A 26,583-nucleotide genomic window follows, 5' to 3' on the forward strand; every position below is an offset into this window, starting at 1 on the left:
TAAACATTCTGTCAAAAAATAAAGGTTTTTTGTCAATTAGTATATTTGAATTTAACCACAATATTTGTTGCATTATTTGTTCTGTCGTTTCTGGAGGATTAAATTGAAATTGCAACCAACTTTCTATGGCTTGTTTTAGAAATAGTGACATTTGGGAGATTATTTCCTTTTCAAATAACTGAAAGTGAGAGGTTGTAATCTGAATAAAGAGATTTGTGTTTATTGTTGTCTTTCATTTTGGTACACCAGACTTCTATTGTGTCTAAATGCTAAACAGATTCCAGCTCTGTCTTGGAATTTCTTCGTAAGTCTGTTCTCTTCCTAATGTGTTCTAATAGAAACCAGGAGCCTCTCTACCAATTTCACTGTACAGTAAGTGCTCACTATTGGGGGAATTCCGACCCAAGTTAAGTGCCCGTAAATGAAACGCAATTTCCTTTTTATGCATATTTCTCTCAATGCGTATTCTGACCTTAACCTTAAGCATGTGAATAGCATGCTATTCACCCGCTATTCGTTTGGGGTGGAGATCAAAGAAACAGAAACACCATATTCTGACCTTAACTTAATTCCCTCAAAATACCACCACCTTTACAAGTGATAAAACGATGAATAAGGTCAAGCAACCTGTGTGTTCAACAACACCTACTTTTTTTTACCCCCGATTAAAATAGCACCATTCTCCATGCACTGTAATTTACAACTTGATAAGAGCTATTGGTAATAGCTAGGTAAATGAGTAATCAGTTTGGATAAGGGAATTGTAAATATAAATTACACTTGTTTTAGATATATTTTACCTTATGATTGCTGGAGACAAATGTAAAACCTGTCATATGGCAGCAAACTGAAGCATATAAACATATCAGACCATACAGTACATAGCAGTTTAAACCTGAAGCATATCAACATATCAGACCATACAGTACATAGCAGTTTAAACCTGAAGCATATCAACATATCAGACCATACAGTACATAGCAGTTTAAACCTGAAGCATATCAACATATCAGACCATACAGTACATAGCAGTTTAAACCTGAAGCATATCAACATATCAGACCATACAGTACATAGCAGTTTAAACCTGAAGCATATCAACATATCAGACCATACAGTACATAGCAGTTTAAACCTGAAGCATATCAACATATCAGACCATACAGTACATAGCAGTTTAAACCTGAAGCATATCAACATATTTATGCATAGTCACTTTAACTCTACCCACATGTACATATTACCTCAACTACCTCAACTAGCCGGTGCCCCCGCACATTGACTCTGCACCGTTACCCCCCTGTATATATAGCCTCCCTACTGTCACTTTATTTTACTTCTGCTCTTTGTTTTTCTCAACACTTTTTTTTGTTGTTGTTTTATTCTTACTTTTTTTGTTTAAAATAAACGCACTGTTGGTTAAGGGCTGTAAGTAAGCATTTCACTGTAATGTCTGCACTTGTTGTATTCGGCGCATGTGACCAATAAAATTTGATTTGATTTGATTTGATTTGATTTGATATCAGACCATACAGTACATAGCAGTTTAAACCTGAAGCATATCAACATATCAGACCATACAGTACATAGCAGTTTAAACCTGAAGCATATCAACATATCAGACCATACAGTACATAGCAGTTTAAACCTGAAGCCTGGTGCACAGTTCACCACAACTGGACCATTGTCATCAAAGTTCCACGATTAGTGAGGATTATTAGGGTAGATTTATAGGAATACTGTTATTACATTTTACATTTTAGTCATTTAGCAGACGCTCTTATCCAGAGCGACTTACAGTTAGTGAATACATATTTTTTTATACTGGCCCCCCGTGGGAATCGAACCCACAACCCTGGCGTTGCAAACGCCATGCTCTATCAACTGAGCTACATCCCTGCCGGCCATTCCTTCCCCTACCCTGGACGACACTGGGCCAATTGTGCGCCGCCCATGAGTCTCCCGGTCGCGGCCGGCGGCGACAGAGCCTGGATGTGAATGTGTTATACCCCTATTGTACACTTTTCTTACCTTGCAATATTTCATGGATTAAACAATTGGAATGTGGCAACTTTCAGGATGACTCAAACCACTGTAGTTTTGATTCACCCAATATATTTTGTGTGTAAAGGTTCTCCAAACCAGTTTTTTGTATTATTCATAAATAATTATACAAGATCAGAGTTATTTCAAATCTACCAGTTGGTACTGAAAAGGAGACGAATATGTGTGTATTTACATGGCTTTCTTTAATTGTTCCCTAATATTCTGAACCTATCTGTCAAGAATCTGTCAAGAAAATTCAAATGAAAGGTACACCAAATTTCAAGGGATGGCTTTAGATAAATGTACTGAAAACCCCACTGAATGAAAACTCCACTAGAAAATCTGTTGGCCAGCAAATGGGAGGGTTTTCAGCTGTTGAATTCAATTTATTCAACGCGCGCAATGGAACCACACCTGCAAAGCCTGTTACACACCTTCATAAGGTAAGTCTGAATACCAACTACTGAGAAGTGCGTAAGAAAGGCGAAGGCATGAATCAGGCCCATTGAGAACTAGGGCACCAATTATCTTTTGACCTCTGCTATCAATAGGGGCTTTTAAACCCACGTCTGGATGGTTATCTCATTAGGGAGCTCCAGGCTACTGCAGACCAGTGAGTGCACAGCAGCCCTGTTCACTTTGTCTTTCTTAAATATTGCAGTTGTGATTGAGTTGCCACGGCTCCCTAAATGTGTTTTCGTCTGCGTTATTGATGCAGGAAACACACAACCTTTCCTCAGTTTAGATGGCAACAGCATGAAACCACCCAACAAACACCACTGTTTTTCAGTCCCTTTTTTCCTCTCTGTGTGAGGGCAAACCTTAGAGAAAGGAGTTTGATTTCCCAGCATTGCGCTCAATTTAACTTTTAGTTGAAGGAGACCCATTGCCTGCATCCTGTTGTTGTGTGGGATCCAATCCAGGCCATTCTCAGGTCTGTGAATGATCCCTTTTTGGGACAGTCACAGTGGCCTGACTGACCCAGGGCCAGACACCAACAGTAGGTGTGCTGATCTAGGATCAGTTTGACCTTTTAGGTTATAGTAAATAAGATGACATGGACAGGGGGGGACCTGATCCTAGATCAGCACTCCTACTCTGAGACTCTTTATGAATATGGGCCCTGAAGAAGGAGAGTGGTCAGACTGAACATAGAGCTCCACACTATATGAATGGGAGTTTACCCCAGACACCAATAAACATTATAAGTAGAATATACAGTACAGTAGTGACTTTTCACCATAGTATGACATTGAAGAATACCATTGAAGAAGAATTGCTCAGATCAGCTATTGGTTGCACATATTGATTGATATCTGATTGTTAAGTTCAGCAGGGGTAGTTTATTAATGCAATCTTGATGAATCACATGCCCAGGGGCGGCAGGTAGCCTGGCAGATAGGAGCGTTGGGGCAATAACCGAAAGGTTGCTGGATCAAATCCCAGAGCTGACAAAGTAAAAATCTATCTTTCTGCCCCTGAGCAAGGCAGTTAACCTACTGCTCCCTGGGCGCTGATGACATGGATATCGATTAAGGCAGCCCCCCGCATCTCTCTGATTCAGAGGGGTTGGGTTAAATGCAGAAGACTCATTCAGTTGTACAACTGACTAGGTATCCCCCTTTCCTATATTTCCATACCCAAATGTCTGCTTAATCAGATCATTAGACTGTTCATGCATAGTTTCGTGGGCCATATGCATGTGAAATAGAGAGGAAGGGGTAGTTAAAAAGTTTACCCTGCCCAGTGGCCTCTCACCCCATTGATTGGTGTGAGGGCAATTTGGGCCTTGGACCCCAAGTTTATGGTGAGATTGCTTGGTGCTGTTGGTGTAGTGTGCAGTCCAAGCTTTGCTTAGGCAGGCGTTTTTCTCGGTGCAGGCCTTAAATAGAGGAGCGTTATGGGACCTTGAGTCTATGTTCATTAAAGAGAATCGATGATGACTGCCCCATCTCTCTTTCTCCCCTCCCCCCCCTCTCTCTCTCTCTCTCTCTTTCTCTCTCTCACTCCTCCTAACAATTGCTCTTTCCCTCCCCATCCTTAGTTGTTGAAATAAGGAGCTCATTGTGACACAGCTGCCGCCCACTGAGGGGGGCTTTTAAGACCACCCCTTCTGTGGGGTTGAGAAATAATTGATATTTTTCATATTTTCATAGATGGGAAGATCTGTCTTTCCTATAGAGGAGGAGGCGGAGGAGTAGGAGGAGTAGTGAGATCAGGAGTCGATCCATCCTTCATTGTCTTACCTCATCTTCCCTGATATGGGAGAGAATATCTATGGTACTTATAGCACAGAGAGCCAGATTGAGATAAGCTCTTTCCCTCCCTCTCCACTTTGACCTATTCTAACACATATCAAGGTTTCGAGCAGACACTCTCAGGCATCAGATCTTAATCTCAGCCCAGAGAGCTTGGACATGCAGATCCCCTGACACAGCAACAGCAGGCATAACATAACATTGGGGCTTCCAGACATCGGTAAATCTATGCCAGTATCCATGTAAAGTCCATGGGCTAAAATGTCTGTTTCATTTAAGTCGATCTTTTTTGTTACCTGCGATAATCTTCTAACTATGATCTCCCTTGTCTCTCCACATCAAACTTTCTGACACAGCCACTTTATTTTGTTCTAGAAACGTTATCTACTGTACTGTATAAGTGCATCACACAGACTTGCACAGCCCTGTAGTATGTGGTCTAAGTGATATGATCACATCAGGTGAATGTTTAAGTGGTGAGGTGGAGGGGTGGAAGACAGGTAATCGGAAGATAGTAGAACAGGGGTGAGGAGGTATTAACTCGTCTAAAGTGGTCATTGGCGACCCGTCATTCAGGGCAGGTGGGGCAGAGCCCCACCTGTTTTGAGCCCCACCTGTTTAGCTACAAAAAAAATATATATGTGTCAAACAAAAACAAAAAAATAATTGAGTTAATAAAGCCGCATACAAACATGGTCTCTTTTTTGCTTTCTTGAGTAAGGCAGCTCCAAAATGCAGGTGTTTCAGCCTAGCTCAGTGCTTTCTATGGTGGTGGGGCAGCCAGCGAAAAATACGAAGCGTAGGGGTTGGTAATGTTCTCCAGTTGTGCCGTGATTGACTCAGTGTTCTGTCACTCATGGGGACACTACTTCCTACGGGGAGAGCTTGAAAATTCAAGCCCCTTGGGTGCTGCCATAGAGTTACATTAGAAGTGCAAATCCAAGAAGGCTCAAGGTCATTGGTCACAGATAAAATTACTTCAAATCACATTATATCTACAGTAGCTTTGATTGGACTGATCATGTCAACATCATACTTTCAAAATCTTAGCTAGCAAGCTAGCAGTCATCATCATGAATCAAGTCGACAATCTACTGGCAAGTCCTTTTCAATCCTTGTCATATGAAGAGAAATTATCAAGAAAATTATAGATCAAATGTATCGGTGCTCATCGGCCATTGGACATAAACATTACACAACAAGTTGGAAATCGCAAATTCAACAATGAGTGGTTTGGAAGGAATCAGTGGCTAACTGCAAGCGTTGCAACGCAATCACTAGCCTGCTATTCAGTGGAGTGGATGTGTGGTCCAAGTCTGGGTCTTTTCCAAGCTTAAAAGGATAAACATTCAACATAGGCCATGCTGTCAATCCAGCATGACTTCTGCCGCTTTCAAAACAACTGGAAACTCGGAACTGGGAAATCTCAGACTTCAGTGAGTTCAAGACAACTGGGAACTCAGAAAAAAACTAGCTCAGACTGGGAAAATACGTTTTGAACGATCATCCAACTCGGAATTACAAGTCGGGAACTCAGGCTTCTTTCTAGAGCTCCGACCTGAAGATCACTAACATCATGATTTGACCCTATTTTTTGTCAGAGTTTCCAGTTGTCTTGAAAGCACCATAAATCCAGAGAATGCCAGACTTTGATAACAAAGTTTGATGCAATCATTTGCACACAAAGGACCGCCGCGCCACCTTCCTCTTCAAGTGAGCACAGCACAACAAGGTGAGTCCAAAAATGCTGCATAAATTATGTAATATGCCAGGTAGATATGTATACTGTAGCTAAGAAAGTAATACTAAGTGTATGTTGTGTAGTAAGCTGTTAGTAGCCAATGTGCTTCACCCTAATAATTTGGTCCCTTTTCCCCTCATAACTTAGCCTACTGTTCTGACTTAGTGGTGCACATGTAGCCTATAGCCTGTTTTAGAGAAATGTCTTCATCGAATATTGTAAGAGCGTTCATTGTCTGCTTATATGCCCCCTTTATTTATCCTACGGTTCTGACATGGTGTACAGGGAGAATACGGTAAGAACGGGCCATGTTCTGAATTCTGTCGCTGTACATTTCAAAAGTGCTGAACAAATAGGTATATTGACTACGTCCGTCCTAGCTCATTTATTAATGTCTTAATTGAAGTTACGGATTGCCTCTTATGCGCTCGTCGTCCCCTTATGCCATAGTTTGTACATCTCAATTATAAGTAGAAACCACATTTGTTTAAGCAAGTCAGCCATATCAGCTATGTTTTTTAAAAGGCAGTAAATGAGGCTGAATGAACTGTTTCGCTGCCAGACAAGGCTCTGCTGATAGCCAGGTGTAACAGTGGTAAGATGTTGGGACTGCTGTTGGGACAGCTTTATGTAGGCCCTAACAGTTTGTGGGCACCGTATGTCACCGTTATAGTCCAATTAATGTATTGCTTAGTGTTGTGTAGTGGCTTTGCTGAGTTTGCCCCACCAAGATTGACATGCTAAAATCGCCACTGAAAGTGGTTCACACAGGCTGTGTAATATCCTAGACTGGTGAGGTGTGTGTGTGTGTGTCTGCATGTGCACCATGAAGACTAGCGCCAGGTCGGGCAGAAGGCACCCAAGTGTAAAATGAACATTGGTGGAGAAAGTACCCAATTGTCATACTTGAGTAAAAGTAAAGATACCTTAATAGAAAATGACTCAAGTAAAAGTCACCCAGTAAAATACTACTTGAGTAAAAGTCTAAAAGTATTTGGTTTTAAATATACTTAAGTATCAAAAGTAAATGTAATTGCTAAAATAGTATAAAATGTAAAAGTAAAAGTATGAATCACTTCACATTCCTTATATTAAGCAAACCAGATGGCACCATTTTTATTTTTTACTTTTTTAAAGAATAGCCAGGGTCAAACTCCAACACTCCACACATAATTTACAAGCGAAGCATTTGTGTTTAGTGAGTCCGTCAGATCAGAGGCAGTAGGGATAACCAGGGTTGTTCTCTTGAGAAGTATGTTAATTGGACAATTTTCCTGTCCTGCTAAGCATTCGAAATGTAACGAGTACTTTTGGGTGTCAGGGAAAATGTGTGGAGTAAAAATTACATTATTTTCTTTAGGAATGTAGTGAAGTAAAAGTAAAAGTTGTCAAAAATATAAATAGTAAAGTAAAGTACAGATACCCAAAAAAAAACTACTTAAGTACTTTACACCACTGGAAATAAAATGCATTATGGGTGCACTGCTGCCAGGTGCTATGGGAGGAGTCCCTCTGGCGACACTCCTCTCCTTTTTTCACTCCCTCACTATACATTTTTTTAGTTTCTCCAATCCAATCTCTCTGTCTCTCTGTATCTTATCACTGACTTTGGTGAATTTGAAGAGAATATGAAAGGTCATGCTAGTCTAGAATATGAAAGGTCATGCTAGTCTAGAATATGAAAGGTCATACTAGTCTAGAATATGAAAGGTCATACTAGTCTAGAATGTGAAAGGTCATACTAGTCTAGAATGTGAAAGGTCATGCTAGTCTAGAATATGAAAGGTCATGCTAGTCTAGAATGTGAAAGGTCATGCTAGTCTAGAATGTGAAAGGTCATGCTAGTCTAGAATGTGAAAGGTCATGCTAGTCTAGAATGTGAAAGGTCATACTAGTCTAGAATGTGAAAGGTCATGCTAGTCTAGAATATGAAAGGTCATGTTAGTCTAGAATGTGAAAGGTCATGCTTGTCGCTACATGCTTCACTAACCATCATGATACGTTTGTTTTTACATTTGACTCAGCTCCAAACTGAAGTCTGAAGTTAAACAATGAATGGATAACAATGGACTCATCTCTATTAAGGTGTGATTCATCTCATCGTGTAATGTATATTTCACAGCGAATCTGTGAAACCTATTGTTATTGTCAGGATTTGTATTTATTAAATTTTTTACATGGTCAAATAACTCAAGCATAAATTGGTCACTTATTTTCAAATTTGGCACACAGAAACTAAAGGCCATGACTAACTTGGTCAAAAAGAATGGCACCGATTGGCCTATAGGTGGCGCTGTTATAAGCAGTCTCACTTAAATCCTCATATACGTTGCCACGTTTGACCTTGAGACTTGAAACGTTGTATGTAGGTGTCTTTTCTCATGTTGAACAAATTTGCCTCAAGGACCCATAAGGTCCGTCAGGATAGATTTTCCTCCATTTAACATTTTGGAAAACCTTCGAAAAACATATTCTCATGAACTATAAGTCCAAATAACACCAAATTAGGTATATAGGCCCATGGTACATCTCTTACCAAAGCTAAGGGATTGGTTAAGAGATGGCTTAGTTATTGATAAATCAGGAAATCAGATTTTACGTGACCATTTAAATCCTTTGTAGATCCACTCCACAATGGCCTATCATCTTGAAACTTCTTACGGTCATCAGACATTACCATGATGATGGCATTGATATCTTAAAAAATAAGGAAACTATTCACAATGCACTTTTTTGACTATGTAACACTAATGCTTAAAATAATAATAAATAATCTTCTTCTCATGGACTAAAACGCAGATTCACTCCAAATGTGGTCTTTGGACTCATGACAACAGTCCCTAAAGAGTTTGAGAAAACAACGTTGAAAGATGGCCACACTATACCAGTAGATGTATATTAGCACATATATTAATATGCTAAAATATGCTAAGAATACTTCAAAAATCTTATTCTCATGAACCATCAGACCAAATGACACCACATTTGGAATGTATGCCCATGGTATAAGTCTTAACTTAGTTTGATAAAAGCTTAAGGATTGGTCAAAAGATGGCTGAGTTATTGACACATACAAAAACTGATTTTACATGTGCACTCAATTGCATTTTCCAACATTGCATAAATCCAACATTGCATTTTCAAGAGGTTGGTTCTAGGATGGCTATGAAAGTAGTAATGATATTTCAACCATACAGACAGTTGGCTGGAATTCCCCTTTATCACAAATTACAATAACACAGACAACTAAATAGACATTTCCCAGAATTGAATAACACTACTACAACACCAGGACGGTTCATGTATCAGTGCTTCTCTTTATATGACGTGGATCACGAATATCATGTTATAGTTTTTACACTTTCCATTTGACAACTTCCTCAGGAAATATACACAATAATAAAATAAAAAAACATATTCACGTCCTATAAGAATTGAACCAGAATGTGTCTTATTTTCACCTCGTTGCCTCTGGAAATCCTCATCAATCTACACACAATATAATGACAAAGCGAAAACAGGTTTTTCAAATTTTTTGCAAATGTATGAAAAATTTAAAACAGAAATACCTTATTTACATAAGTATTCAGACCCTTTGCTATGAGACTCAAAATTGAGCTCAGGTGCATCCTGTTTCCATTGATCATCCTTGAGATGTTTCTACAACTTGTTTGGAGTCCACCTGTGGTAAATTCAATTGATTGGACATAAAGGCACACACCTGTCTATATAAGGTCCCACAGTTAACAGTGCATGTCAGAGCAAAAACCAAGCCATGAGGTTAAAGGAATTGTCCGTAGAGCTCCGAAACAGGATTGTGTCAAAGCACAGATCTGGGGAAGGGTACCAAAAAATGTCTGCAGCATTGTAGGTACCCAAGAACCCAGTGGGCTCCATCATTCTTAAATGGAAGACATTTGGAACCACCAAGACCTAGAGCTGGCCGCCCGGCCAAATAGGAGTTTGCCAAAAGGCACCTAAAGGACTCTGACTCCCAGAGATCCTCTGTGGAGATGGGAGAACCTTCCAGAAGGACAACCATCTCTGCACCACTCCACCAATCAGGCCTTTATGGTAGAGTGGCCAAACGGAAGCCGCTCCTCAGTAAAAGGCACATGACAGCCAGCTTGGAGTTTGCCAAAAGGCACCTAAAGGACTCTCAGACCATGAGAAACAAGATTCTCTGGTCTGATGAAACCAATATTGAACTCTTTGGCCTGATTGCCAAGTGTCACTTCTGGAGGAAACCTGGCACCATCCCTACGGTGAAGCATGGTGGTGGCAGCATCATGCTGTGGGGATGTTTTTCAGCGGCAGGGACTGGGAGACTAGTCAGGATCAAGGGAAAGATGAACAGAGCAAAGTACAGAGAGATCCTTGATGAAAACCTGCTCCAGAGCGTTCAGGACCTCAGACTGGGGCGAAGGTTCACCTTCCAACAGGACAACGACTCTAAGCACACAGCCAGACAACACAGGAGTTGCTTCAGGACAAGTCTCTGAATGTCCTAGTGGCCCAGCCAGAGCCCGGACTTGAACCCGATCGAACATCTCTGGAGAGACCTGAATATAGCTGTGCAGCGACGCTCCCCATCCAACCTGACAGAGCTTGAGAGGATCTGCAGAGAAGAATGGGAGAAACTCCCCAAATACAGGTGTGCCAAGCTTGTAGCGTCATACCCAAGAAGACTCGTGGCTGTAATCGCTGCCAAAGGTGCTTCAACAAAGTACTGAGTAAAGGGTCTGAATACTTATGTAAATATGAAAATTCAGTTTTATTTTATTTTATAAATTTGCAAAAGAAAAAACAACAACTGTTTTTTCTTTGTCATTATGGGGTATTGTGTGTAGATTGATGAGAAAACATTGTTTTCATCCATTTTAGAATAAGGCTGTAACGTAACAAAATGTGGAGAAAGTCAAGGGGTCTGAATACTTTCCGAATGCACTGTGATTTATTTTACCCTCTGATGATAGTGTCACCTCTACCCAAACAGGAAGTATTTCTTTGTTTTTAAATGTTGCTGTGGTGAGGTCATTTCCTGTCGGTCCACCAGCCAGCCAGCCGGCCGGCCGGCAACAAATTCAAGCCCATACTTGTATTGTTTTAAAAGGAGAGAGAGAAAAAAATATTAATCTACACTCAAATCCCAGATGTTTCTAAGGACGTGAAGCAAACTGGATCATGCGCTGCCCCTATAACCACTCCCTCTTCCCCCACACCCCCTAACCTCAGTTCCCCTCCGATGACATCACAGTCAAGTGTAACAGATCGTACAGAGAGCAGCCTGTGAGACAGACACAGCAGTGGCCACCGGCAGACCCTCACGCTTCTGTTAGAACGCTACAGGATACAAACAACAACATGCTATGTGATGGACACGCAGCTGAGAACTATGTTTCAGATTCACTGTGGAAAACCACTATCTCCTTCTCTCTCTTCCTCTTAGCCATTTCTCGCTCCTCTCTCACTCCTCACTCTCCACTGTATTCCCCCGTCTCCCATCTCTGGCCTCTCTCCCTCCCCTTTTTTTCTCTCCCGCCTCTCTCTCTTCGCTTCTATGTGTTGCTCAATGTTTCATCATTTCTCTATGCAGCTGCCTAGTCAGCCCAGAGATAGTGTACAGGGACAGCTGGGCTGCAGAGAAAGACTGTGAGTGAAAGAGAGAAAGCGAGAAAGGACACAGAAAGACACTGATTTCGCTCTCTCTCACGAATACCAAACCCACAACCATGTACACATAAGTGTTAATTTAAGAATAATATAAAAACCCAATAATGACAGAATAGATTATTTATTTTCAACAAACATTTATTTGTGGCCTATATGACAAACAGAAGGAAATGAGATCTCAGCTGAACGGGCTACATGGTTGGAAAAAACAACCCCAAAACCCCCTAAAAATCTAAATCCCGTTTCATTTGTTCTTATCTTTCTTTCATTTTCTTTTTTAAAATGAGTCTATGTACATAGACATTTTCAAGTGTCTCTAGAAAGGGAGAGAGCTACATACTTCAACAGTCAGCTCATAGCTACAGTAGACATTCAGCTTTATTCTCTACGCAAGGATAGAAAGAGTACAAATAATATGTTGATGTATTCTTTTCAAGTTACAATACAAGCAATGATTTCTTTGTTTCATTTTCAGTCATTGCATTCTCCTCTTCCCCAAGAGTCAATGTATTAGAAAGAAAGGAAATATATAAAGCGAATATACAGGCAATCTTTCAGTAATAATTTAGCTAATATTATTAACAGCGTAAGCTAAGAATGTATGTACATATTGCTAGGCATTGTGATGTGACAGTGGACAGTGTGGATGGGGAGGTGACATAATAGTTGAACAATGACATGGTACAGTGGCATTGACCTCTCATGCCTAGCAGTATCTCTCTCTCTGATTGGACTGTTGCTTTAGACGGAACCAAGGCTCTCTCCTGTCATTGGCTACCTGCTGTATGACCAGCTACTGTTACCTGAGGGGGAGGAGCCTAACATATGTACCTGACAGACAGGTAGAAAGGCTATATTAGACTGAAACTATTTAAAAAAACAAGAGGAAAGACCTTTACTGTAGACATAAAACCCGAAGTGTATTAAGAAGAAGCATATCATCATATTTTCAGTTCCCTTTTATTTAAAATGTACATAATCATGACTACACCATCATTCACTTCATCATTCACTTCATGTGCTCAGTTACTTGTTTTAGGAACGTAGAACAGCAAAGAGGTGTTGGATACTGTATAACACTTTAGTGTGTTTTGCTAACTGCTGCTGCTCACTGAGACATCTTTATTTTTTAGAAAGGCACTCTAGTGACCTTCTTACTGACAACACAACAAACATGGTGGGCCTCAGGTAGGTAGGTACAAGTGACAGCCTTGCATTTAGTTCTTCCAGGTCAAAGGGCAGAGGAGGCCAGGGAGGTAGCAGAACGGGTATGGAAGCAGCATTTATCAAAGGCAGGAGGGACCAGACCAGTTAAGTCTGTCTGTGTGGACTGGAATCATGCTCATCAGTGGTTGGATGGCTGGGCCTGGGAGAGACTGTGGGTTTGAACCACAAGTACATTTAAAGACTTGGAGGCCTACTACTGTAATGCCCTATTTAAAGAGACGAGTCATCATTTCCTTCTTACAACAAGAAGAAACACACAAAAGAGCCTGCTGACTGCCCATGCTAACTCAGCTTCTAGGGAGGGAGGGGGAAAGAGAGAGAGAGAGAGAAAGAGAGAGAGAGGTGGTGTGTGTATGTGCCTGTTACATGATCAGTGAGGCTCTCAGGGGTAGAGGCCAAATCAGTTTTTACGACAGTGACATGCTCATCATTAAGGCACCTGCCAGGGACTGACTCCTAACCAATAGCCATTTAAATAGAATACTATGTGCCAATATAGCAAAGCTGAGTCATTTCTCTTACATAAAAGCCTTGTAAAAAGCACTTAAAATAACAGAATATGCACTATTAGTCCAGCACCATTGCAATCTGAGAGAAAAACAAACATATATAAACATTTATAAAAAACAAATAAAAATAATTTACTTCTCTGAAAAAAGTTCCTTGGTATCAAAAGAACGTAAACCTTTCGCTCTCTCTCCGTGCTTTTAAGAGTTGGTGATGACGTGTTACTTCAGAATGATGTACATAAGAGTACAGGTTATATCTCCCTTGTGTCTAAAATGATTACATGAACAATCGTGTCCGTTGAAAAGGCCTGGGGTTGTTGTTGTGACGTGCGGTTTGGTGCGAGCTGACCTAGTCTAACAGGCACTTCAAAGTCAACACTACAACAGTCACCATAGTAACAGACTAATTGACAGCTATCAGACCTTAGAGAGACATGAAAATAGAAGGAATCAACCAAATCTAACTACACAACTTCTCAGACTCGGATTGAATTTAAAGGTACAAATAACCCTCTTCACAACTGAGGCTTTTGTTCCCTCCATCAAGACTTCAGTAGAGGACATTGTGTCCTGTTACATTTAAAGCAGGAGAAAATAGGTCAGGAACACAGACAGTCGATGGCTGAGGATGAAGGAGAAACACTGCGCAACAACAACTACAGTGAGGGAAAAAAGTATTTGATCCCCTGCTGATTTTGTACGTTTGCCCACTGACAAAGATATGATCAGTCTATCATTTTAATGGTAGGTTTATTTGAACAGTGTATATATGCTTTCTTGAGCAGGGGGACCTTGCGGGCGCTGCAGGATAATCGCACCAACTGTTGTCACCTTCTCACCAAGCTGCTTGGCGATGGTCTTGTAGCCCATTCCAGCCTTGTGTAGGTCTACAATCTTGTCCCTGACATCCTTGGAGAGCTCTTTGGTCTTGGCCATGGTGGAGAGTTTGGAATCTGATTGATTGCTTCTGTGAACAGGTCTCTTTTATACAGGTAACAAACTGAGATTAGGAGCACTCCCTTTAAGAGTGTGTTCCTAATCTCAGCTCGTTACCTGTATAAAAGACACCTGGGAGCCAGAAATCTTTCTGATTGAGAGGGGGTCAAATACTTATTTCCCTCATTAAAATGCAAATACATTTATAACATTTTTTACATGCGTTTTTCTGGATTTTTTTGTTGTTATTCTGTCTCTCACTGTTCAAATAAACCTACCATTCAAATTATAGACTGATCATTTCTTTGTCAGTGGGCAAACGTACAAAATCAGCAGGGGATCAAATACTTTTTTCCCTCACTGTACCTTCACTATATGGGAATGCTGCAAAGGCATTCTAGAATGCTGAAAATGAGCATGTCTCTCATACACACACACACCCAGTGCACGCACGCACACTCACACGCTAACAGATAAGCCAGAGTGGAACTGGAATTGTAACGTAACAAAGGAATGCATTGTCTCTCTAAATGGGACAAGAAGTTAGTGTTTTTTCCTGGCAGGGAGTTATCTTTACAGCTGGGTTTAGATCCTCTTATACAGCTACAGCCTACACTTCATACACTATAACAGGCATATTACAAACATTCAAACAACCTTTAGAAAACATAGGATCATCATATCATACGTAACATAAGGACATAAATGTCCTACCCCGTCATCGGATTAAAGTCTTTCAGAAAAACAACAGGGAGGCAGTTGACATAAAAAATGAACATACGTTGATGAGATGGTTTTTGATGGTTGTTGGTTGACAATGGCAAGAGGTGGTCCACACCAGTAGAATACTCTGCTTGGTGTCAGGGAGGAGGTTTGGACAGAGCTCTCCAGATGCTGGGTTGGGAAGGGACTGGTGTTGGGTAGGGAATTGGACAGGGAATGGGATTGGTATTGGGAATGGGATCAGCTAACCAACCACCTCATATCTCTGTTGGTTGGTAAGAAGATCCACTTTGTAGAAATCTAGTAGCCCAGTATGTGTTTTCCCTGTGCAATTCCAAAATTTCCGGGTAAAGTAGAGTGTTGTGGGTTCTGACATCATATAAGACTGTCTGAATTCCTAGGTGGTCGTTTCCACAAACTGTCTGCATCCAAAATAGCACCCTATTCCCTAAATACTGCATTATATAGGGAGTAGTGTGTCATTACTGTTCCAGTATGTGTGTTGTGTGTGGGGTTGTTGTCCTGCTGGTAGATGGTTGTGGTTCTGGTGCTCAAAGAGAAATCCTAGGAGATTCTGGTCTCCCTTTATCCTTGGCATTAGAATGTGCTGCTTGGGTTGTTCCAATTCCAGACATCTGTGTGTGTGTGTGTCTGTGTGTGTGTGCATGTGACAGTGGTTCTGTGTGGCAGTTTGTGAGGGATTGTGTGTATGTACAGTATGTATGTAGCAGTGTGTTGGTGTAGCTAAGATGTTTGTGTCTACGTTTTGTGACAGTTCTGTAGCTTATGTGGCAGTGTGTTGGTGAGGCAGTATGCATGTTTTTTTGTGTGTGACAGTGTGAGCGTCCGTGCTCTCACTGATCCATCACTCATTGCCTGCATCCACTCTCTCCTCCGTTGCCGTGGGAGGCTCCTGGGAGCGGTGCATGCAGTGGCCCAGTGAATGACGTGTGGCTGAGCGGGAGGGCCGGGTGAAGCAGGAAGTAAGAGACTGGGAGTTACAATCACACGCTGCATCCTGGGACAGGGAGGAGACAGTAAATAGTTATGTTATAATGCCATCCAATGAAAGACAGAGCTGCTCAAATAATATGCTTGGATATGATGTCCTGTATGTGTGTGTGTGTGTGGGACCTACCTCCATGCTGGAGCTCAAGGTCAGATCCCTGGCAGTGGGGTCATTAGCAGTGGCCCCCAGCTCCTCCCTGGGCATCTGTCTCATGAACCTCTTGTTGACGATCTTGGTGATGCTGTCGTTCCCCACCAGCGAAGCCCCAGAGAGGAATTCAGGCTTGGGCTCATCCATGGCCCCCACCTCCCTCTGCCCCCTCTCCCCTCCCCCGGGCATGGTCGTTCCGGTCCGGCCGCACACGTTCCTGAAAAACTCCTGGAAGGGGCCGTATTTCTGGGCTCCGGTGTCTGGTCCAGGGCCAGAGGGCTTCCCTGCTGCCTGGCGGGCTGGGCTGGCCCCTGGCTCACTCTTCCACAGGGACTCCATGCTGCCTGAGTGTTCCACCACGCTGAACAGGCTGGACAGGCCGTCATTGAGGCCGCTGAGCACAGGGCTGTCCCTGGTGGTGGTGGAACGGGCCCAGGCCGAGCCGCTGGAGGTCGAGGACCGCTGGTGCAGGTTCCACAGGCTGCGGTCTCTGGAGGAAGCCGAGGACAATCCTCCTCCGTCCAGCTTGGAGGATGAGGCGGAAACGCGTCGCTGCAGCTTTGGAGAGCCGTACTTGGGAGAGCAGCAGGGCCTGTCGATGCGGCTGTGCACCTTATCCAGTGACGAGGAGATGTGGCGCGAGCGGGCCGAGGCCAGTGAAGACGAGGACCGGGGGGACCAGGAGGATTTGGTGTGGAAGCCCCCCACCCCCCGAGACCCGAGCCCGTCCGTCTGCAGTCCCACAGTCACAAACTGGGCCGTCTGGGTGGAGCGGCTAGACATCCCCACCGTCTGGCTGCTCGCATCCTTGCTGCACTTCCTCTCCAGAGAGCTGGAGCGGATGGCCTGGCGCACGCAGTTGGTCATCTCCTTCATGTCGTCCGAGAGGTTGGCAGAGATCTCCAGGCCGTGGAAGGGCACTACCCCTGCGCCCCCGCAGCTGTTCTCCAGAAGGTCCCTGTGCTGCTTGGACAGAGAGCTCAACCACTGGTCATAGGACGAAGAGGAGGAGGCAGAGGAGGAGGGAGATTGGCCCTCCAGGGCCCCAGGGTCTGAGGGAGTTGAAGCCAGAGACAGGTGGCCTTGCTGGGCTTGAGGTTTGTCCTGCTTCTCCTTGGCCAGCCGGCTCTCCATACGGCGCATGGTGGGGGGGCTGTAGTAGATGCGGATGCCGGTCTTGTCGGGGGCCGTGTAGCTCCTCTGGATGCTCTCCAGGTCCAGGAAACTGCTGGGGGAGCTGGGGCAGTCCCACGTCTTGAAGGGGGCATCGCCCTGCTCCATCAGAGCCATCTCATTGGTCAGGTACTTCCAGTTCTTCCTGGTGAGGTCACCCAGGTCTGTGTGGGCTAGAAAGGCAGGGGCCTGGATGTTGGGCTGGTCCTTCTCTCCCTCCTCATTGGCTGTCCCGTTGACCTCCTGACCCGGAAGGAAAGGACAGGCCTCCAGCAGACCCTCCAACATGGACGGGACAGACTTGGTCCTGATAGAAGAAAAATGATATTCTTTTTCAGCTATGACTATAAATTTTTCATTTGAAATAGTGCTTTTTGTACAAATGTTACCTTGATAAATTGGTTCCATTTGTAACAGCGTCCGGTGCAGTTTCTCTTTCGGGGGTGGTTTTGTCGTGCAGAGACTGTAAGGGAGAGAAACAAGGAGCCATTTTTAGTTGCCTGTCCAACCAGTCCGGTAGTTTTTATCGGCAGTGTTTAATGGAGGACATGAGGAGGATGTGGCCGTCATCTAGGAGATACAGTATTTCTCCCTTGCTGTCCATGTAGTGACGCTGACTCAGGAGCTTTCAGGTCACAGGGAGATGAGCTCACACACACACATACACATTTCCTCTCAGAGGGGGAGAGAGGAGAGAGGAAAGAGGAGAAGGGGGGAGGGAGAGGAGGAAGGATGGGGGTGGTTGAAATGAATCCTACAGTACGTGACTGCTGTTCACTTCATGAAGGAATTTTTGTATTTTGATGCACAATGCAAATGTGACTTTAACTGACACAGAAGCAACAGTAGGGCTACGACAGACAGGAGAAAAGACATGTCCTATTGTGTGCTTGGCCTCAGTGCTATGTTTCCTGTGCCGTTTTCTAACACAATAAGTATTGGAGTGAGAGAGAGACCTATTTTCCAAGACCAGCCAGTCAGTTTGGGACAGACTGGATGACAGCCAGACAGACACAGGTAATGGGGCCAGTCAGACTAAACCACACACACACACCCTCCAGTGTGGTCTGGCCATGCAGCAGACACACTCATGTTCAGCAGCATGTTGTCTCTCCTTGCATTCCTCTACTGGCCAGTTATCCCTAACCCCTCTATGGAAAACACTAGACCACTAGTTACAGAGTACAGTACTGCATACAAGCCAACTATGTCATGTCCAATGTCCTACCAGTGACATTAACCTCCCATTCCACCCCAACAAAAGACCACACTGAGGAAAAAATAAGCAAAAGATGATGAGGAGGAGGAAGGAGGAAAATTAGGAGTGTCACTAGATGCCACATGGGTAGCTAGTGTCACTCAGTACTCACTACATGGCTAAGCTACACTACTAGACCATGCTATAGTAGCATGGAGTGCAGAGCAGAATAGAAGCTTATCAGGACTGAGGTGGTCTCTCCTATCATAGCTACGCAGACGACACACAATTCATTTTCTCCTTTCCCCCTTCTGATAACCAGGTGGCGAATCGCATCTCTGCATGTCTGGCAGACATATCAGTGTGGATGTCGGATCACCACCTCAAGCTGAACCTCGGCAAGACGGAGCTGCTCTTCCTCCCGGCGAAGGACTGCCCGCTCCATGATCTCACCATCACGGTTGACAACTCCATTGTGTCCTCCTCCCAGAGTGCAAAGAACCTTGGCGTGACCCTGGACAACACCCTGTCGTTCTCCGCTAACATCAAAGCGGTGAACCGATACTGCAGGTTCATGCTCTACAACATTCGCAGAGTACGACCCTACCTTACACAGAAAGAGGCACAGGTCCTAATCCAGGCACTTGTCATCTCCCGTCTGGATTACTGCAACTCGCTGTTGGCTGGGCTCCCTGCCTGTGCCATTAAACCCCTACAACTTATCCAGAACGCTGCAGCCCGTCTGGTGTTCGACCTTCCCAAGTTCTCTCATGTCACCCCGCTCCTCCGCACACTCCACTGGCTTCCAGTTGAGGCTTGCATCTACTACAAGACCATGGCGCTTGCCTACGGAGCTGTGAGTGGAACGGCACCTCCTTACCTTCAGGCTCTGATCAGACCCTACACCCAAACGAGGGCACTACGTTCATCCACCTCTGGCCTGCTAGCTCCCCTACCTCTACGGAAGCACAGTTCCCGCTCAGCCCAGTCAAAGCTATTTGCTGCTCTGGCACCCCAATGGTGGAACAAGCTCCCCAACGACGCCAGCACAGCGGAGTCACTGACCACCTTCCGGAGACACTTGAAACCCTACCTCTTTAAGGAATACCTGGAATAGTATAAAGTAATCCTTCTACCCCCCCCATAAAAAACAACAACTATCATAAATTGAATGCTCCAATTTGTAAGTCGCTCTGGATAAGAGCATCTGCAAAATGATGTAAATGTAAATGTAATCCAGTTACCATCTTGCACTGTAGCCTCTGCTCCCACTGGCCCCTCTCCTGACTGAAATGCTCTAGGAGCTCCAGCTTCTCGCGGTTCCAGTTCTTCTCGCCCATCTGCAGCTGCTTGGTCAGGTCCATGACGGCGGCGTATGAGTCGGCAAGGAGGTGCTGGTGCTCCTCACGCTCCCTCTTCAGCGCCACCTTCAGCTCGGGAGGTCCTTGGAGGTCCTTCTCCCCCCCGGCTAGGTCAGCCTTGCCCACCTTGCTCTCCAGCTTTTGCGGAGGGTGACAGAGAGAGAGGAGGGGAGGAGAGGTTGGTGAGGCTGATGATCATGTGACACTATGGGGGATGTAGTGCAGGCCATAACAAGTTCTTGTTCCATGCATGTTTGAGCAGCTAAATTACATTTACAGTGGGGGAAAAAAGTATTTAGTCAGCCACCAATTGTGCAAGTTCTCCCACTTAAAAAGATGAGAGAGGCCTGTAATTTTCATCATAGGTACACGTCAACTATGACAGACAAAATGAGAGAAAAAAATCCAGAAAATCACATTGTAGGATTTTTAATGAATTTATTTGCAAATTATGGTGGAAAATAAGTATTTGGTCAATAACAAAAGTTTCTCAATACTTTGTTATATACCCTTTGTTGGCAATGACACAGGTCAAACGTTTTCTGTAAGTCTTCACAAGGTTTTCACACACTGTTGCTGGTATTTTGGCCCATTCCTCCATGCAGATCTCCTCTAGAGCAGTGATGTTTTGGGGCTGTCGCTGGGCAACACGGACTTTCAACTCCCTCCAAAGATTTTCTATGGGGTTGAGATCTGGAGACTGGCTAGGCCACTCCAGGACCTTGAAATGCTTCTTACGAAGCCACTCCTTCGTTGCCCGGGCGGTGTGTTTGGGATCATTGTCATGCTGAAAGACCCAGCCACGTTTCATCTTCAATGCCCTTGCTGATGGAAGGAGGTTTTCACTCAAAATCTCACAATACATGGCCCCAATCATTCTTTCCTTTACACGGATCAGTCGTCCTGGTCCCTTTGCAGAAAAACAGCCCCAAAGCATGATGTTTCCACCCACATGCTTCACAGTAGGTATGGTGTTCTTTGGATGCAACTCAGCATTCTTTGTCCTCCAAACACGACGAGTGGAGTTTTTACCAAAAAGTTCTATTTTGGTTTCATCTGACCATATGACATTCTCCCAATCCTCTTCTGGATCATCCAAATGCACTCTAGCAAACTTCAGATGGGGCTGGACATGTACTGTCTTAAGCAGGGGGACAAGTCTGGATTTGAGTCCCTGGCGGCGTAGTGTGTTACTGATGGTAGGCTTTGTTACTTTGGTCCCAGCTCTCTGCAGGTCATTCACTAGGTCCCCCCGTGTGGTTCTGGGATTTTTGCTCACCGTTCTTGTGATCATTTTGACCCCACGGGGTGAGATCCTGCGTGGAGCCCCAGATCGAGGGAGATTATCAGTGGTCTTGTATGTCTTCCATTTCCTAATAATTGCTCCCACAGTTGATTTCTTAAAACCAAGCTGCTTACCTATTGCAGATTCAGTCTTCCCAGCCTGGTGCAGGTCTACAATTTTGTTTCTGGTGTCCTTTGACAGCTCTTTGGCCTTGGCCATAGTGGAGTTTGGAGTGTGACTGTTTGAGGTTGTGGACAGGTGTCTTTTATACTGATAACAAGTTCAAACAGGTGCCATTAATACAGGTAACGAGTGGAGGACAGAGGAGCCTCTTAAAGAAGAAGTTACAGGTCTGTGAGAGCCAGAAATCTTGCTTGTTTGTAGGTGACCAAATACTTATTTTCCACCATAATTTGCAAATAAATTAATTAAAAATCCTACAATGTGATTTTCTGGATTTTTTTTTCTCAATTTGTCTGTCATAGTTGACGTGTACCTATGATGAAAATTACAGGCCTCTCTCATCTTTTTAAGTGGGAGAACATGCACAATTGGTGGCTGACTAAATACTTTTTTCCCCCACTGTATATGTGTTGATGTAATACCAAAAGTAATGAATACCCAAATGCTCAACAAACACATCCTACACTGTCTCCCTGATTAACACACCAGATCCATTTATTTCATTTTCCTTTCTTTTTTTCCATCTCTGAGAACACTAAAATGTTTATCTGAAGATCTAAACAGACTTTATTTGCTTTTAAGTATTCCTCCCTCTATAAAACGAGACGTGGAGCGAGGCACTTAATGAGAAAGCCCTATAAATAAAGAACAGCAGCAGATGCTTCTCGTGTGTTTGTGTGTGTGTGTGTGTGTGTGTGTGTGTGTGTGTGTTACTTTTAAGTAATCCTTCCCTTGTTTTTAAGGTGTAAGAGAAAACCTGTAAACTCCTCTTATCAGTCACATTAAAAGACAACAGCTAAAGACGCCCGCTACATTTCTCCCTCCTATATCCCTCCTCTCTCCGCCTCTCCCTCCTCTCCAATCCCCCCATTAGAATGAATCAAGCAGTGCTTCAAAGCTGAGGCGATTGCTCTTTATTTCTTTTACGAGTCCGTCTCATTTTTTTTTTCTCGTATTACAACTCACAGCTTTCGGGGGAGGGAGCCCCATCAATCGCCATGGTGCCGGAGGATGACTGCAGGTTCCAGCCTTATATGGTGCTAATGGAGGAGTCTGGGTGGCCTATCAGACGAATATCCCTAATGAGTTTTATTGGTGAGGCGTTGCGGGGTGGTGACTTAATGGTTGTCTGGAGGTTTATAGCACAGAGAAAGACATTTGCTCTGAACGCTCCCAATTCACCCAAGATTCCCCCCAAAACCACTGAAGACAGACAAGAGTCCCAAATGGCACTATGTTTTAGTGCACTACTTTTGACCAGGGCCCACATGGGTCTCAAAATTCAAAATTAGATAGTGCACTATATAGGGAATAGGGTGCCATTTGTGACGCATCTGTAGGATTTACGCCTTAAGCGTGGTTACACAGTGTAACAGCTGCTGGTGCCATGCCACATTGCCAGGATGCCATCCTACTGATATGATTGGCTGAGCAGAGCAGGAAGAGATTGGACCCAGCTGTGCCATCCAGTTCCTTCCTGGGCACCAGCACAGTGGGTTTACACAATACAAGGGCACAGTAACAGCGTAGTTTATAGGGGTGAAGGGGTAAAGGGGGCACAGTATGTGTGTGTGTGTGTGTGTGTGTGTGTGTGTGTGTGTGTGTGTGTGTGTGTGTGTGTGTGTGTGTGTGTGGCTTGCATACTCCGGTGCGTGCATGACTCTCAGGGTGGGGCAGCAGATGATGAATGAGTTTCTTTAAATATACAGAAAAGCAAAATGAATCAAGCTCTGATTATGCCATAAAGGTTAGTCAGTAAATCTGATCTAATACATTGGCGGTCACGAGTCATGACCACAGTCAAATTCCACGTGACCATTTAGTCATGGTAACTAGGCTTTTCCAAGCTCTGATGCTGCTGATGGTGATTATTAGCCTACCAAACTTGCTAACTGCCTGGTACTCAGCACTCTATTGTCTCTCTAATCACTCAATGCAAATATAATCGAATATCTAATCAAACACTTCATGAGAGCCCATGAGCTCATGTTGCGCAACATTTCTATAGGCTATGCAATTGCGTGAGAAAACAGAGTTTTAAAAAGAGGAGGATCCCATCAGCTTTCTATATTATAGGCCTACTATATTTATTTCTCAATTTTCCTAATATTAAGCACATATAAGGCATCCAGGCTCTGTCGTAGCTGGCCGTGACCGGGAGACCCATGGGGCGGCGCACAATTGGCCCAGCGTCGTCCAGGGTAGGGGAGGGAATGGCCAGCAGGGATGTAGCTCAGTTGGTAGAGCATGGCGTTTGCAACGCCAGGGTTGTGGGTTCGATTCCCACGGGGGGCCAGTATGAAAAAAATAAAAAATAAAATAATAATAATATATATATGCACTCACTAACTGTAAGTCGCTCTGGATAAGAGCGTCTGCTAAATGACTAAAATGTAAATGTATAAAAAATAAAAATATATAAAAAGCACATTGCTTCTCTTTACAACAGGAGTATAGCCTACCTGGCTGGCATGAAAATGAACCATGGGAAAAGCGTCCTCCTTTCGCTATTTAAGTGCATACATGACGTATTTTTTCCCCATGCCCCTGTTTCAAGACAGGTGCATGATAATGGTCCATTCTAAATCAAAACAAATTTCACACATAGTATTTAATATATGTAAAGACAAGATTAAATCAAGAATAGTCTGATGGGTGACAATTTTAGCCTATGAATTGTGAATGATACATTAATCCGCTTTACAACCGGTGTAGAGCCTAACTGGCATACATAGGTGGCGTGTGAGTTTCAAGTTTGGGGAAGATAATTTTCATCATAAAAATGCACCTTTATAATAAAGGATTACATGCATAATCGCATTTGCGGTCTCTTTTGAGAATGGTGTTTTCCCGCTAATTGATTGCATTTTGGAACATTCACGCTTATAGCCAGCCTACTGCTGTGTGCGCATTGCTGCACTTATAATGGGGCGGCAGGTAGCTTAGTGGTTAAGAGCGTTGTACCAGTAACCGAAAGCCGACTAGGTGAAAAATCTGTCGATGTGCCCTTGAGCAAGGCACTTACCCCTAATTGCTCCTGTAAGTCGCTCTGGATAAGAGCGTCTGCTAAATGACCAATAAATTTTTTTATTTATAATGTAAAGAAATAGCCTAATAGTTTATCAACATTTTAAGCTAAATGTTCTGATCTGTTGCATCAGCCTCATTGGCTTTAAACGTTTTTTTTTATACTAGTGGTTGTATTAATTTAGGATCTATCGCATCCCACAACTGTCCCAAACTATGTTTGGAATATTTATTTCTCGCACAGGACAAGTTGACCAATTACGGCCACACAAAGGGGATGCCGCCAGGAAATTCGAGGCATTATCAAGTGCTTGTCAAATTGTGAATGAGAGACTGATGAAGTGTGTGCGGCCTGCAACTTTTTTCAAACCATCATTAGTCGCGTCATGCAGCCTTAGAATGTATTAAAAATCTAAACATATAGCCCAACATTTGTATCACAACTAAAGTTGCATAAATAACTCTAAATTAAGAATATAGGAGGACCTGTTTCTTTGTTAACTGCTCAACACAGAATGGCCGCATGTGCGCACTCCCTCAAATCATTTGGAGAAAATATTATTTATATTTTATTCAGCTATGTTCAATTGTATTCTTCATACTATAAGATAATATAAAATAATGCCACTGAATTCTAAGCAAATCTTGTCTACTAGTGTAGCCCACAGCCATATGGCATAGCCAGATCAGGGCCTAACATAAGGACAACTCAGAGTATGCTATTCTGTCCTTCTGAAATAGACTACATTCTTCAAATCATGTTTCTTTAGACCTGTCTAAAATAAATAATGGATTTATTGTGAAGGTGTTGGCTATATTACATGGATTTATTAGACTTCTTAAAATGTAGATGTTCCAAAGGTCTGCATCAGTGGCTTGTAGGCTATGCGTGGAAGCCAGGAGATGCTAAATGTGTTTATGTAGTGGTGTAAAGTACTTAAGTAAAAATACTTTAAAGTACTACATAAGTCGTTTTTGGAGGTATCTGTACTTTTACTTCACTACATTCCTGAATAAAATAATGTACTTTTTACTCCATACATTTTCCCTAAGACCCAAATGTACTCGTTACATTTGGAATACTTAGCAGGTCAGGAAAATGGTCCAATTCACACACTTATCACTAAACACAAATGCTTAGTTTGTAAATGATGTCTGAGTGTTGGAGTGTGCCCCTGGCTACCTGTAAATGATGTCTGAGTGTTGGAGTGTTCCCCTGGCTACCTGTAAATGATGTCTGAGTGTTGGAGTGTGCCCCTGGCTACCTGTAAATGATGTCTGAGTGTTGGAGTGTGCCCCTGGCTATCTGTAAATGATGTCTGAGTGTTGGAGTGTGCCCCTGGCTACCTGTAAATGATGTCTGAGTGTTGGAGTGTGCCCCTGGCTACCTGTAAATGATGTCTGAGTGTTGGAGTGTGCCCCTGGCTACCTGTAAATTATGTCTGAGTGTTGGAGTGTGCCCCTGGCTACCTGTAAATGATGTCTGAGTGTTGGAGTGTGCCCCTGGCTACCTGTAAATGATGTCTGAGTGTTGGAGTGTGCCCCTGGCTACCTGTACATGATGTCTGAGTGTTGGAGTGTGCCCCTGGCTATCTGTAAATGATGTCTGAGTGTTGGAGTGTGCCCCTGGCTACCTGTAAATTATGTCTGAGTGTTGGAGTGTTCCCCTGGCTACCTATAAATGATGTCTGAGTGTTGGAGTGTGCCCCTGGCTACCTGTAAATGATGTCTGAGTGTTGGAGTGTGCCCCTGGCTATCTGTAAATGATGTCTGAGTGTTGGAGTGTGTCCCTGGCTACCTGTAAATGATGTCTGAGTGTTGGAGTGTGCCCCTGGCTACCTGTAAATGATGTCTGAGTGTTGGAGTGTGCCCCTGGCTACCTGTAAATGATGTCTGAGTGTTGGAGTGTGCCCCTGGCTACCTGTAAATGATGTCTGAGTGTTGGAGTGTGCCCCTGGCTACCTGTAAATGATGTCTGAGTGTTGGAGTGTGCCCCTGGCTACCTGTAAATGATGTCTGAGTGTTGGAGTGTGCCCCTGGCTACCTGTACATGATGTCTGAGTGTTGGAGTGTGCCCCTGGCTA

At 43.6% G+C, this 26,583-nt stretch overlaps 1 protein-coding gene across 5 annotated transcripts in view; it reads right to left on the minus strand.

Annotated features, from left to right (window-relative positions):
• Nucleotides 1-14,694: 14,694 nt before the first annotated feature.
• LOC121545500 (protein SOGA1) overlaps nucleotides 14,695-26,583 on the minus strand; it is a 71,835-nt gene continuing 59,946 nt past the window's right edge. For 4 of the 5 annotated variants that reach the window (XM_041856064.2, XM_041856066.2, XM_041856067.2 and 1 more), the window contains exons 11-14: nucleotides 19,888-20,142; nucleotides 17,835-17,908; nucleotides 16,252-17,752; nucleotides 14,695-16,131 (exon numbers count right to left, since the gene is read on the minus strand). In XM_041856064.2, coding sequence (XP_041711998.1) covers nucleotides 15,979-16,131; nucleotides 16,252-17,752; nucleotides 17,835-17,908; nucleotides 19,888-20,142 — 1,983 coding nt within the window. In that variant the 3' untranslated portion in view covers nucleotides 14,695-15,978. The remainder of the gene's footprint in view (nucleotides 16,132-16,251; nucleotides 17,753-17,834; nucleotides 17,909-19,887; nucleotides 20,143-26,583) is intronic. The other variant, XM_041856068.2, reaches the window with a different exon arrangement.

Source organism: Coregonus clupeaformis, chromosome 30 (genome assembly GCF_020615455.1).
Source record: "Coregonus clupeaformis isolate EN_2021a chromosome 30, ASM2061545v1, whole genome shotgun sequence".
Lineage (NCBI taxonomy): Eukaryota > Metazoa > Chordata > Actinopteri > Salmoniformes > Salmonidae > Coregonus > Coregonus clupeaformis.